This window comes from Pleurodeles waltl, chromosome 4_1, assembly GCF_031143425.1.
Source record: "Pleurodeles waltl isolate 20211129_DDA chromosome 4_1, aPleWal1.hap1.20221129, whole genome shotgun sequence".
NCBI lineage: Eukaryota > Metazoa > Chordata > Amphibia > Caudata > Salamandridae > Pleurodeles > Pleurodeles waltl.
This window is the reverse complement of record NC_090442.1, coordinates 191270953-191286224: the sequence shown is the minus strand read 5'-3', so window position 1 is coordinate 191286224 and position 15272 is coordinate 191270953. Positions and strand designations below refer to the sequence as shown.

Below are 15272 nucleotides of genomic sequence, written 5' to 3'. Positions count from 1 at the left end.
GTCATTATTTACCACCAGTCCACCTCTGACTCGAGCTTCAAGCTGATTGGCTGCCAGGGCCACAACTCTTCCCCTGGCTTCCAATGACCATGCTTTATAATTTGACACAGCCATATTGAGGAGTATCAAGCATGTGACTCTAGGAAAGAAGTTACAGGTAGGCAATCTGCTTTCTTCCCAGCACTGAATCTTTCACAGATTCACATGTTTGATGATTAGCTCAGTAACAGCAAAAAGTGGAAGGCAGGAATGAGGAATATAAAAATAAGTGCCTGAGTACTACTTGTCCCACCACTGCTTCTTTCATGGACTGAAGATCAATGCAGTAATGCTTTGACAAAGCATTAGTCCTTCTTCATGACCCTGATTTACAGATTTCCTTAAGCAAAACTCTAAGAACACAGGCACCGTTGTTGCCAGGTCCAGAAAGTAGTCTGTTCATGGACGTATGGTTTAGAGTAACCCATGCAACAATCCATCTAGTTTATGTTTGTTGCATTAGTACTGTATTCAAAGGGGCATAAGTTAAGAAATGTGGTCCAACTGACTAAAGTCTTTTGTAGATAAAATCTGAGGCATCTTTTCACATCCAGAGAATGAAATGCCCTTGTTTGCTGCTGTGGCAGGTGTGGAAACTATGGGGGTCATTAGGAGTTTGGTGGACAGAAACATCCATCCGCAAAACTCCGGACGAGCAGACAGCCGTGGTTCTGGCAGTCTCCCCATTGGCCCCATTACAACTTTCCCACTCGGCTGGCTGGCAGAAACCAAGGTTTCCGCCGGTCAGCCCAGTGGGAAAGGTGTAGCAGCACTGTTACCAGCTCATAAATGAGCCCGCAGCAATGCTGCCGCACGCAGGGTGCACCAGCCCCCTTAAAATGCACACTGTCTGCACAGCAAACAATGCTCATTTCAAGGGTGCTGGGCAGGGTTTACCCCTGCACTGCCCATGCCATGGGCATAAACAGTACAGAGGCCCACCCGTGGCCCCCTGCACTTGTTCTCCGCCTGCCTTTTCATGGTGGTAAAAACGGCCACGAAAAGGCTGGCGGAGAACAAGGCTGTAATCAGCAGGGCGGCGCAGAGTTCAGCGCTGCTCTGGCTGATTACTACCAGGACCGTCATCAGTCCAGTGGGATCTTCGATCCCAGCAGGGAGGTTGGCAGGTCTGCCCACCAACCTCACAATGTGGCGGTCGGACCACCACCGCGAGTCTCGCTGTCTTGGGACCTCCAGACTCCTAATCGGCCCCTATATCTTTTGATTCAAATGAAATGCCGAAGAGACCTTAGTTATGGATTTGCAGCCAAACACGCATTGCCTTTGGAGAATTGTACGCAAGGATCCTTACCAGCCAGAGCTTGCAGCTCACCTACCCTTCTGGTTGAGGTTATGGCCACAAAATGCTATTTTCAAAAAAAGCTGTTGTATTGTAGATCTGTGGTTGGTAGAAAGTGTGGTCTTATTATACCTGCTAACACTGTGTTGCACCCCAAAAATAGAGTCCTGACTTTTGAGGGAATAATCTGAGCAAACCCCTCATTAAACTCGTTAGTCCTGAAACAAATAACGAAGGCCTACCCAATCTCCTGACCTATATAATCGTTATTGAAAAAGGAAACATTACAAGAGGGTTTAGTTTTTCCTTCTTTTGGGCAATTTTCTTTTTAAAGTGAATGTCTTTATTGTGGATGGGCCCTAGATGATTTGAGAATTTGCTTGCAATCAATAAGAACGTTAAAGTGGAAAAAACGCAAAGGGCCAGATGTATGACCCTTTAGTTTTGTGACTCACAATTTGCAATCCGTTTTTGAGTCACAAAACAGTTATAACCACACTGTTTGGTAATTCCAAATGGGTCGCAAGAGACCTGCCTCGTGAAAATTCCTCATAAATACTCATGAGGTAGGTCACAATTTGCGACGCATTTGCGAACAGCCGCACTCACAGGTATGGTGGCCTGCTGGGGTCAGCAGACCACCATGTCTGGCTGCTTTTTCAATAAAGCAGATTTTGTTTTAATTTTTTTTTTTTTTTTTTTTTAATGCAGTCTGTTTTCCTTAAAGGAAACGGACTGCATTCCAAAAATGAAATTGAAAAGTTTTCTTTTCATTTTTTCAGAATAGGCAGTGGTCTGTGGGACCACTGCCTGCTCTGAAAAAACATTTTTGTTACCATTCACAAAGGGGAAGGGGTCCGTTGGGGTTCCCTCCCATTTGTGAATGGGGTAACACCAATTTGAACTATCCCCCTGCGAGTCGCAATTAGGAAAGGATGCCCTCGGGACACTCCTTTCTAACTTCGAGTCGCACTCCCTATTTTGAGAGTCAGTAACTGGATACAGACTCACACAATAAGAATGTTACAAGGCCATTTTGCGGTCACAAACAGCGATTTTCGCAACCGCAAAATTATGTCATACGTCTGGTCCAAAGTCCTGACAAGGCAGAATGCTAACTGAAGGGTTTGAGGGCTATGGTAAGGTATCTGACTGATTTTTCTGGTCAGTAACTGAGTGTTCCACTTGAATCGAAATGGAGTCCTGATGAACATGTCACTCTATGGCCAAGCAGGAGCTATCAGACTCAATCCGCACCTTTCTCTTGACTTTGCAGATTACTCTTAGAATGAAAGTTATATGGTGAAATGCATAGATAAACTTTCCAAACCATCTCACTGCAAAAGCCTCTAAGCAGATTCAGGGCAATAGCACCTGTTCGCAAAAGTGGAACATGTGGAATTATACTCGGTTGTGAACACTGGGAGTTTCCCAATCTTTGGAACACGAGCTGCAGAAACCAGTCATCTAGTTTCCATTCATGGTTTTCTGAGCTACTCCTGCTGAAACTATCCATCTATTTGTTCTGCAAGCCGGGCACATGTTCTGCTGACAGATCAATGTGGCGTTCTACAGCCGTCATCCAAAACATTTCAACTTCCTCTAATAAAGGAAGAAATGTAGCTCTTCATTTGTGAATGCAACACCATGCTGGTGATGTTCTACCCGTATCACAACATGCACATTTCTCACTTTTGAAAGGAAGACCTACAGGTCCTGTGTGACTGCTCTGAGCTCGAGCGGACTGATATGAAGAGAGGACTCTTCTTTGGTTTACAGACTGCTGTTGTGCAAGTTGTCCACATGTGCTCCCTTTTCCAGGAGGAAAGTATCCATTGTTATGTATAGTTGTGATTGATAAAAGACAAGTTCTTTCCTCTGAAGATATTGTCTTTGCTTCTCCACTACCGTAGAGCCTTTTTTATGTGGGGGTGATCACCACCGTGTCGTTCCAGTCCCAGCATACTTGCACCTTCTGCAAGTTTAGTTCTTCTTGAATCACCCTCACTGAGAGGCCACTACTCACATTTGTTTATTCCCCCTTTCCAGACACAGAAAGCACTGGTACTTCTTGCGTACCAATCCTAGGATTACAATGTTATGGTAAACGTCTTAGAACGGTTTTCTTCACATTGATAGCCAGACCAAGGTTTATCAGAACCTCCATAGACTTAGCATCTTCAAGAAGTTGTATTGGGTAGGTAACCAATCGTCGAGGTAAGGAAAGTCTATACAACCCTTTCTTTTATCAGAAGCAAACTGCCACTAGTGTCAAACATCTGTTGAAAACCTGAGGGGCAGATTTCAGCTCAACCGGTAGAGCTTTTGAACTGAAAATGACGGCCTACCATAAAAAAGTGAAGGAATTTCCTATGCCCTGAAAGTACTGGAATGTGGAAGTAGGTATCTTCTAGACCTTAAGAGGCCAGAAATTCTCCCTTCTGGCTAAAATGCAGTATTTCATGCAGCATGACAATACAGAATCCATTTCTGAGCTTGTTGTTGACGTGACTTGGAAAATCTAGCACCAACCTCAAGTGCCAGATTTCTTTAGGAGGAAAAAAAATATTGAACAAAAATCCCAGCTACTTTTCTGAAGCTGGCTCTCCCTCAATAGCACCTTTCCTTAATAGTTTGACCATCTCTAAATTTAGAATCTTGTTTTTCTCCTTCCTCGGAGAATGAGATGGTGGTTTCTCTGGGAATTATAACATGTGTCCGTGTTCTACTATGTTTAGTAACCATCTGTCTTATCTTCTACCAAACTTAAAAGTAGCAGCTTATCCGGTCTCCCACTGGTAGAGTATGTTTAATTCAGGCTCTACTTCTGTTATCAAGCTTTTAAGTGTGGTTGCCTCTACCTATTTGGCTTTGTTGCTCAACTAGCCAGGGTGCTTTCTTTTGGTGTGAGAAAGATGACTGAAATCCATAGATACAGTCTTGTCTGGGTTGAACAAACCCAGATCCTAGGAGAATATATCTACAGAGGGACTGGCAATTTTAACAGCATTCTCCTAATACACTGACCCGTTTTTCAATGGAGTTTCATTTGTGACCCTCCAGGGGAGCTGTAAATGGAGTTGCAGAAGTCTGCCATTTGCACAGCTGCAGAGACAACGGAATCAGCCTGAACATAGTTAAGGATGCAGGAGCAGCCTCAGTTGCCTTATATTTTTTGACGCATTAAGTCATTGGGTTCTTCATTGTTCACAAGTCTTTCTACTACACATGATCAAGGAAGAATTGCTCAAAGCTTAATTTCTCCACAGAGGAATACGAAAACGTTGTGAAGCCTTCTCAATCAGCAAATGGAACTTGCCATCCAACTGAGAATCAGTAAGTATTTGGTCTGAGCTTGTGTCATTCAGGGCAACAAATTCATTTCACTCCGCGTCCATTCCAGGAATGTTTTCCCGGAGGCCAAGGTAACCCATATTGCCATTATCATCATTATAAACTATTGATTTATCATCTATATCCTGAGCATGAATCAGTTCATTAGAAGAAGAAGCGGATGCAACCTCAATCTGATGCTTTGAATGGAACACCTCTGGCAAGAGCCTTGTACTATCCTTTGTATGGTGATCAAACAATTCCAGTGGAAACTGTACGAGCGATATCGCAGGGGATAATGCCTGTTTGCCCCGGTAGTGATGAAGTCTTGATAGCGGCACTGGTGTTTGGCATCTCTGCTTTGGATGTGCATTCTTCCCCAAGGGAGTCACCAGAAAATTAAAATATCCCCCAAAGCGCTTACCACACCAAGCAATCCAAGGAAGGAAGTAATCATGACCCTCCCAAAAAGAGATTCCTAGTCTCTCCTATGTCTCTTCCATTCAACCATCTATCCTTTCATCCACCCTCATATATCCACCAATTCACTTATACATTCTATCATCCATTCATTCTATCATACATTCAGTCTTTCATCCTACATTCAGTCTGTCACCATTCCGTCCATCTATCTATCCACACATCATTCTTCAAACCTATCCAAACATATTCATCCACCCTTTCACTCAGTCACCTCTCCTTTCATCCATAAAGCCATCTATCCTTTCAATTATCCATTCATCTGCTCATCCATCCACCCTTTCACTCACGCATCCATCCACTCTTTCACTCATCTGCCCAGGAATTCACCCTTTCCCTCATCCAGCCAGCCATATACCCACCCATCCAGCCTTCATTTCACTTTTTATAAACACTCAATCCATCCATTCACCCCCACTCATCCATCTGTCCACTCACCCATCTGTCCACCCATTCATCAAGCCATTCATCTACCTGCCCTTTCACTCATCCATCTGTCCTTTCACTCACTCATCCATCCACTTTATTCATCCATCCATCCACTGACCCTTCCTCCCTTTCACTCATCTATCCTTACATTCAACCTTTCACTCATTCATCCATGCATGCATATATCCATCCACGCTTTCACTCATTCATCCTCCCTCTGTCAACCATCCTTTCACTCATTCATCTATCTATCTGTACATCCGTCCTTTCACTCACTCATCCATCCATCCATCCATCCATCCATCCAATTCATCCAACAATTCACTCACACATCCATCAACTCATCCGCCTATCGTTTTGCGTTTATGAGGAGCCTTTGTCTGCCAACTTCAAGACAGAAGAGGCCCATCAAGAACCCCACCCCCGATTTAGCTGGTAAAGCAGGGGGTTAACGACGCCCGCCTTTCCCTCATCATCTCTATCAACATACGTGTGTGCAAATCAGATGACTTTGCAGCCTTTTGGAGTTAAAACTGTAGAAATCGAAGTTAAAAGTTAAAGCTAAAACAATCCGTTGCAAACAGTTAAATGGTGACTTGCTCCGGAGGATTCCCTTACACTGAACGTGCGGTAGAAAATCTGGTAGTTGGAGTCCTCTGTCTGAGGAAGAGCTCTGGGTCAGGCAGGTGGAATGGTTACAAGTGGTCGGTTTTCCATGCTATTGAGTGTAATGGTACCCTGTTATGTTAACATCGATGTCAAGGATTCCCAGAGTGAGGCTGGGGAATGGTCCAAGCATGAGGATCGCTCAGTGCTGGAGAAGAGAATGACCACCAGCCAGCAGTTTCTAGGGAGGCACGGTTTCCCTTAAAACTACTGTGTAACGTTTGCGAACCTCACAAAGCTGCTGCATGTTTGGGTCCATTTCCCTTATTCCCATTAGGTGTTCCTTTTTTCAATAGGATCACTATTAAAGGTAAAAGAAATGATTACTCAGAGGACTGAAAGACTAAAAACAAAACAAAAATGAATTTCAGTTATTAGACACACATACAACCTTGGTTAAACATTAACAATCTTTACAGAGGAGATATTTATCTCTTGCACAAAAGTGGCCCCACATCATGATACAGGTCAGACAATTGAGTGTTAATATATATTAACGAAGTTCTCATGATATAATATCAATTCACTACATCAAGAACCTAAACCAATAAACTCTGAATGCAAACGTTTTACATGAATGCCTTAGGCGAAAGGATTCCACACCAACAATAGACAAACTGATCTATGCATGTTATAAGACAATAACGTGAACCTGTCGTCTAAAACTCTTTCTTACATTTCATGGGGCAGGTGGTTGTCTTGGTCAAGGACAATTTCAATATCCCTCTTTGTGGACTCCCTGTATTCCGGGACACACTTCTGCACCGCTGCCTGAAAACAATAACAGAAGTTAAGTGTACAGACGAACACACAGCAAGTCACAGCACAGTTCTGAACAAGTGGTCTTGGAGACTGCCTCAGTTCAGGTAACGGGCAGGCTAGCCTTAAATGAATAACATCAGAGTGCTGGTAAATCCAGGGGTCTACGCAATATTCGTACAAACACATTCCTCTAAAAATACCATCGCCCACGTCGTAGTTTTTAATTCCTTGCTCGGGTTTTCAAGCCATCGTGGGGTGCTCGGTACAACCCATACAGTTTATGCAACTCGTATTTGAAGCTCAGGTAACACCACTTTGGACAACACCTCTAAGGTTCATTTTGTGGCTTCCCTGCCAGCAAACCTTACGCAGAAGAGAAAAGCGACCAAAATTCATTTTAGAAGTTAATACACTGACATCATTGACAGTTCACAGAAAAAATGTCCAATAAGCACTGCTTCTGCAGTAGACAATTACGTGAGTCACTAATGCAGTTTGTACATGGCACATCAAAACAGGTTTTTTTTTCATCCAGCACTGAAGCCTGACAACAGGGTTGCTGTGCACAATCTGAGGCCTTTGGTTTAATTTAAGCTGTTCGTTTTGTCACAAGTCCACTGCCTATCGCACACCACGTAATTACTGCTGCTGGGCTATGTCAAGTCAGTTCTTCGGTAGTTTAACATGCTTCTCATCTACTCAGGAAGCCTGAATTCATGAGTGGCTGTGGTCCCCAAAAGGAGCTGCCTACCATTCTCAGAAGATGCATACTGATCTGTAGCACGCGGTGTGTGCATAAGGTAGGTCTGTGCGTCTTCTGGACTCTTAGCAAGCCTAGCAGCTGAGGAAGCTCTTCCCAATAAGTATAGGTGGGTTTCACAGACCAGGCAGGAGACCTGGGTGTACAAGTTAAAGGTCTGTGAATAAAGGTTATTCTCACTTTATCACACAGTCATGCTGAGGAGCAGTGTCTGGGCCACAGCAATCTAGATGAAAATGAAGTGTTTTCCAACAAGTGCATTCCTCTTTGGAAGAACTGTTGCTTTAAGAAAACAAGGATTCATAAACACTGCGTTATGCCGTGAAATTTTACTTGCTATTTCTAGAGCCACCCGGAGGTCGCCAGAAGGCAAACTGTAAAGGAAACAGCAAACTTTAAAAGGAAACAAACATATGCTCGGTTGTAGAATCAGACATTTAATATTTGCAGGTCCTTGCGAACTAAAGGTAAACAGCGGTTGAATCATTGGAAAAATTAAGCGATCAAGTACATTTTCATTTCTGCCGCTGCACAGAGAGAAGAGCTCTTGGAAGCCATTTCCAATCCACTCTTTGAAGAGCACGTATGACCGAATTAAGTACCCGCTGGCATGCTAGGGGTTATCAGAGCGCATGTACCTTCACTAGTGGAATGTCCTGCTTGCGACAGCGCAGCACCACTTTGTGCTCCAGCAGCTGGTACAGGCCCTGTTTGAAAACAAAGCACCATACTTAGGTCAACACATAGGTCCCCAGGCGTAATGAGCAGGTTTTAACGTGATTAGACATTTTAACTAATGTGCATATTGAACACAGCAGAACAATTTAAACATAACAAATTATAACAAAGTCAGTAAGAAATCTGTTACTAAAAAGAAATCCACATCAGTGCTCAGATCCTGGTCGGCTTCTAGGACATTAAACATGCAATTACACCTGTAATTACCCCCGCCAACCATACACCGACCTCCATTGCCACAACAAAAAGACAAAGCAAGGAATGATAGCAGATTGGGCCACCTCACTAAAGCAGTATTTTGGGACCAGTGCCCGAGGTGCTCAATGAGCATTTAGCATGCTCTATCCCGAACACATCACTGTAAAGTGAATAAAGCCCAGACTGCCTCTCTTCCTGGTAAAGGTTGGGTACAACAAGCTCAGGATTCTAATTCGGCCCACTCAGCTCTGTTTAAATGCACGGTTTCAAGCAGGGCAGGATATAGGAGGAGTGTTTTTCACAGAGTCCCCCCCAAACTAGTGATTCTTTCAGGACATGCCCCCTGGCTCTTCAGCATAGTCCCCTCTGGGCCAGTGCTGGCTGTAGCAGGAGTCCTCAGTGAACTGGTCCGCCAGAGCTGAAAGTTCTTTTACTGCACAGTTTTGACATAGAATTAAAAAAAAACTAGTCCAAAATGGGTGGCAGAAACAAAAAAACAAATTTGAGGTGGAGTTGGTTTCCTGGTATATTGCGAGTTTTAGAGGAATCACAAATAACCACAAAGTTGAAAGCATCTTTGAAGAAAAACAGCTTGTAGCCTTCTGAATCCAACACTAGAGTTCATGAGTGTGCGCAGCATGTGATCTACAGCGGGGCTGAAAAGATACACACACTTGAGTACATTCTCATAAATTCACAATTTTAAATATGAAAAATACAATAGACGTTTAAACAATAATACATTTATGGTGCTGTAATATTCATGTGTTACAAATTGAGGAGTGACTGCAAACTTATAAGAATAAATCTTTCCTAACGACAGAAGAGGGTGATATAATTAATAGTAGTATTATTTTACAAATCAAATTGAGATTATACAATCTCAGTTATATGGCCCATGAACCTTATTGGAGCACAAGCTCTCAATGTTTGGACGTAACCGCCGAAGAATAGCAGAATTTTGTAGTCACTCCTCCATATGTAACATTAATATTACAATGCTAGAGATATGTTGTTGCTTAAAGTTCTACTGTATGTTTCAATATTTACAATTCTGGATTTAGGAGAATTTAGTCTTTTACAAGTAGCTTTTCGTGCAAAAAGAGTATCGTAATGCTGGAAATCTTCACAAGATTGACAGTAATAACCCAACTATTTTTATAACAAGTGTCCCAGTTTTGGACTTCTTGCTTAGAGTGAAGCCTGATCGAAAAAAGTGGTCATTTGCTCCCTGACCACTTTGTTGGAGCTGAAGAAGGCAGCATCTGCAGTTACGTCTTCAAGGCTTTTTAGCACCTAAATTATGCTAGGGATTACACTGGAGTGCTGGAAAATAAAATCATTAACTGTAATTGTGAGTGGTTATCATCTGATCTACAGCAGCACATGCTGAAAATCAAGATTGAGAACACAATGTGTTAAAGTAAAAAAAGAAAAAAATCTATAGAAAATTACAACATTGAAAAAACAAAATTTGTCAAATTATTCCCCTGTGAACCCAAATATGGATTACAGAGATGCAATGAGAAAAAGAAACTTGGGTGTATTCTGTAGCCATGAGTGGACAAGGAGGAGGACGCTCTACCCACATCCTTGTCAGATCATGTTTACGTGATTAGGCCAACCTGGAAATGTACTTAATTAAAAACAAAATATAATTAACTGAATAGTCAAAGTAGTAAATCAGGACAATGACTGGTGTTCCGATGGATTCTATCGCAGGAGTGGTGGGACTTGAAGTCTCATGTTTTTCCAGTATGCCACTCGTACGACATACGTGTGAATACACATTCAGCAAAATCTTTGCTCCATCAAAACCCATCACAAAAATAAGAACTGTTCCATTAAACTGAAATGACCGCCAACTATTTTCCGTCATTGTTAACCTCTCTTTGTCAGCAACTAAACCAACAGAAGTGATAGCCAAAACTTCCAACATATAATGGAAGAAAAACAACCCCACAGTACCTGACTCCAATCTCAACAGAACCTCTTCAGTCAAAAAAAAAAAAATAGAAGCACAGTAGTTCTATAAAAGTCTCGAAGAATCTGACAAATACAGTTGACTACATTTGTATGCTCTAATCACAGAAATAGTATTTCGTCAGGCACAAAAGAGAAAATGAACGCAAAGAATTAGAAATTTCACAACTGCAGTGGAGAAAAATCAAACTAATATAAAGCACATTTTCAACGCCACAAAAGAAAAGAAAGAAAAGGCATACTGCAAAAGACTGCATCAGGAGCCACACAGTCAGTTCTGAACACGGATCCTGGTAGAGAATGTATCCAATCTTCATTGTTGACATATGGTATTTTGAATTGTATAGAACACTGATCACCAGAGAGGGTGTCCAGTAGGGTTGGGCAGAATTCGCAGAGTTTCAATCTGTGGAATTCCGTGAATTTACATGAAAAATCCACAAGATTCTGTAGAGCTCCACAAACAAATGGAAATCAGCATGTTGCGCTGCTTGCCCTGATTTTTACCACCAGGAGCTCGTTCAGCACGAATGGAACCACGTGACCTGCTAGAGGGCACTGCTTCTCGAGATGGTGTTGATGCCGATTGAGTAGATTTTCTACTTGAGTGGTAGCTTTCTCACAGAGAATGGTTGCGACCGCCCATATTGGGAAAGTCTCACTAACGCCCGTAGATCTCACTAGGGGACAGCAATTATTGCTTCCCAAATTACCATTGGCGAGCTGGGAACAAGAAAAATAACTCCACCACATGGTGGTTGGCGGAATCTGGCCGGAATACCATGTTACAAGTGTAACGCTGATTGGCCAAAATCCCACTAACTCTGCTGGCGAAGCAGAATTTATCGCCCACCCCTATAATTCAGGCACTTGGGCAAGGTGGGTAAGTGTGTGGTCCCATGGTGCTTATATGAAGAGCTAGGTTTTCAGCTTCTTGCAGAACTCAAGAAGTGAGGAGGAAGCTCTGATGGGCTGAGGGAGGTTGTTCCATGTCTTGAGTGTGATGTAGGAGAATGAGTGACCTCCAGTTTTGCTTTTGCAGATGCTGGGAGTGTATGAGAGTAAGCCAGAGGGTAGGTGTCTGGTGAGTTGGTGAAAGTGTATGCAGCAGTTCAGGTATTCTAGTACTGTGTTGTGTAGGGCTTTGTATGTGTATGTGAGAAGTTTGAATTGGCTGCGTTTGTGAATGAAGAGCCAGTGAAGCTCCCTGAGGTGGGATGCAATGTGGGTGGGGTGTGGTAGGTCAAGTATGAGTCATGCGGCTGCATTCTGGAAGGTTTGGAGTCTGAGTAGGAGTTGTAGGGATATTCTGTCATAGAAAGTGTTGCTGTAGTCCAGCCTACTGGTGACGAGTGCTTGTGTGATGGTCCATCTGGTGTTCTGAGGGAAGCATTTGAAGATCTTTTACAGCATGCGTAGGATGTGGAAACAGGAGAAGTACACTGCATTGACTTAAATTGTCATGTTGCGCTTGTAATCTAGGATTATCCCTAGATTTCTTGCGTGGTCTGTGGATGAGGGTCCTAGAGCTCAGACTGCCATCAGATAGAATCCCATGGCGAGGTCTTGCTGCTGAAGACCAGTACGTCCGTCTTGTTGGAGTGGAGCTTCAGGCAGTTGGTACACATCCAGTCTGCTATCATGGTTATGCAGTTTGTGAAGTCGCTTCAGCTGGTGTTTGTTGTGTCTGTCGGGGGAGGATGAGTTGGGTGTAATCGGCGTTGGAGAGGACAGTGATGTCTTGTGATCGGATGATGTTGGTGAGTGGAGTTTCATGTATATGTTGAAAAGAGTGGGACTGAGGGACTATCCCCGTAGGGACACCTCATATCAGTTTCTTGGTCTCTGATGTGAAAGGTGGCAGCCTGACCCTTAGGGTTCTCCCTGTGAGAAAGGAACAGACACATTTCGGAGTGGATCCTTGAATGCCAGTCTCATAAAGTCTTCTGATGAGGTTGTTGTGTGAGACAGTGTTGAAGGTTGCAGAGAGGTTGAGCAGGATGAGGACGGCTGTGTCTTATCAGGTCCAGAATGTTTTGATTGTCATTTGTGTCAGTAATGAGTGCTGTTTCAGAAGAGTGGTACTTTCTGAATGCTGATTGTGTATTGTCCAGAAGAGGGTGAAGTTCAAGGTGGGTTGTCAGTTGCCTGTTAATGGCCTCCCTCAATCACTTTGGTTGGAAGGGGGAGCAGAGAGAAGGGTCGGAAGTTGCTCAGATTGATTTGGGTCAGCTGTGGTTTTTTGGGGGTGTCTCCTTGCATATTAAACTTTACATGGTGTTGCAATTTTTATATTGATAGTACAGAGCAATGGTAACAAGAATTCAATAGTGCAAGAATTCAATACAATACTGTGCATTACTATATAGAATGGAAGTATAGCAGGAAACAATGGTAGGAGGAGCTATGGGTTTCTTGAGAAGGGCATTGATTTTTGCAAGTTTCCATTCATCTTGGAAAGTGGCAGGCATGCTGGAGGTGTTGATGTGGGCCAGGGTGGTGGCCAGGGTTGTAGATGTGGTGTGGACATGGGTCAGTTGGGTCTCCTGGGTGGATGGTCTACATGACTGCTGCTGTTTCAGGTCAGGGTTGTCCATTCAGTTAGGTGTCTGTCTTGGTTGGTGGTAGGTAGGAAGGTTAGCGATAGCCTTGTGTGATGGTAGTTTTTCCTCTAACCTTTTTAGCAGAACATGATTAAGACTATTGTTGCTAGTTAGTCCTCTTTCCCTAGCAGTCTTCACTTCATGTAGAGTTATGGTTGTGCATTTGTGGGTTCTTACCGATTTGTACCGGAATCTCAAATCTAGTGTAGATCTTAGTATTGAACACTGATTTGGTACTATGAATATGTGGACTGTATTTCCTTATTTTCGTTTAGGCAGATTTTTTTTTGATTTTTTTTATAGTTCTGTACTTCCTAAAGCAACAGTTAAAATTACACTGCGTATTTCTATCTTTTTGATTTTAGAGTAGGAGGTCATTTCATAAACTGTATGCAATAGCTATATCTTATTAAGTTTAAGACATACTTGTGTGTATTTATGGCCTACCATTCTTGTAGGAAGTCCTTTACTCTGCCCTCTTGAAATGTTGTATGATACATTAGCAGTACTAGGGAGTTATTGGACTGGAATAGTAAAACATCGAGAGTTCTGCTCTATTCCTTACATTCTCCCACAAAAATGATGTGTGTAGAATTAAATTGCTGTGCATTGATGTGATGTACTCAAAACTTAAAACTAAGCATAACTTTGCTTTTTTGTAATGTACTACCTCATCATATGAGCACTCATGATTGCAGGGCTCCCATGTCCTAGCCAGTATCATTGGCTGCCTTCATGTTCCAAAGCAAGGCAACCAGGTGAGGGCTGAATAAGTGTTTTGCAGTAAAGTGCATATCAATAACATTTGCCTTAACTTAGTTTGAAGCTTGCATGTCTTCAAGGCACAGTGCCAGTAAAGTGTTCCATGCTCGCTCTACCAGCCAAGTCCAGTGAAGATTTTAAACATGTTTGATCTGGCTTTGCCCTATTCTACTAATGCTTTACTTCTTGAGACTCCAGGAGTAAATGCTTAACCAGCTCTTCTATCTCCTTCCACTATTGATGACTAGATCTGTTTAGGAACGCATTTGAATTTTCAATGTACTGATGCATGACTGCAGCACTTTCCCTCTTTCTCACAGCCACTTCATGAAGTTTACTGTCTTTATCTGAGGCAAGCCTTAGTGAAAATGGGTTGGGTGTTCGCTTCCTTGCAGTGCAGACTAGGAGCCAGCAATGAAAGGTCGATAATATACAAAGGGTCTTGCAGAGATGGTTTATGTTTCTGAATGCACGGTGTTATTAACTAGTTGATGACGGTATACTGAAGACCTCTTTATTACAGAACACAACGCACATAGGTAATGGGTCTAACCTTCTCAATAATAATAATTAAAAAAAAAATATATATATGTAATCCTTATGCTCCTTTTCTACTTTAACTACATAAGTGCCTGTAGGTTTTACCATTTGTATGAAAAAAAATGATACTTTCATTTGGAATAGGTGACAGTCTGCCAGACAGTGTCATGATCCTGAGCAGACTTTTATAAGCCTTCAATTATATGTGAAAAGCGTATGTAAAAACATCTTTTGTTTGAGATTCCCATTAATGATACTCTTCTCTTCGTTTAAATGGTTCACTATTCTAGCTTCATCTTTTGTGCCCTGTAGTTACTGGATATTTGAAGAGTCTAAAGTTTTAAGTATAAATTGCTTCTTCCTAATAGAAAAAGCTATTTCAGGGCAAAGCACCTTTTCTCCTTCTTTCAGCTACAACAACAGTCGATGCTACTTTTGAACCTCAATAAGTATCAATGCGTTTGGAGAATGATGCCTTTGTCCCTGTTAGAAGTCAATCAGTCTCTGCAGTCAAGTCAACAATTTATCTTCTCCTTGCTAGTGTCTTTTGAGAGGGACATGAACTGACAAACAGAATGAGACTTCAATGACTTATCTTTAGATATTGAGTTCAATGCTAATACTTTAATATTTTTCCTTTGTGACATGTCTTCAACACTGAGCACTGGATGGCCTATTT

The 15272-nt window shown here is 42.4% G+C and overlaps 1 protein-coding gene across 1 annotated transcript in view; it reads right to left on the bottom strand.

The window, feature by feature from the left end:
* Nucleotides 1-15272, bottom strand: part of ATP6V1E1 (ATPase H+ transporting V1 subunit E1) — a 138090-nt gene that overhangs the window by 43923 nt on the left and 78895 nt on the right. Inside the window, exons 6-7 of the mRNA XM_069228058.1 lie at nucleotides 8408-8476; nucleotides 6924-7018 (exon numbers count right to left, since the gene is read on the bottom strand). Of these exons, the coding sequence (XP_069084159.1) occupies nucleotides 6924-7018; nucleotides 8408-8476 (164 nt within the window). The remainder of the gene's footprint in view (nucleotides 1-6923; nucleotides 7019-8407; nucleotides 8477-15272) is intronic.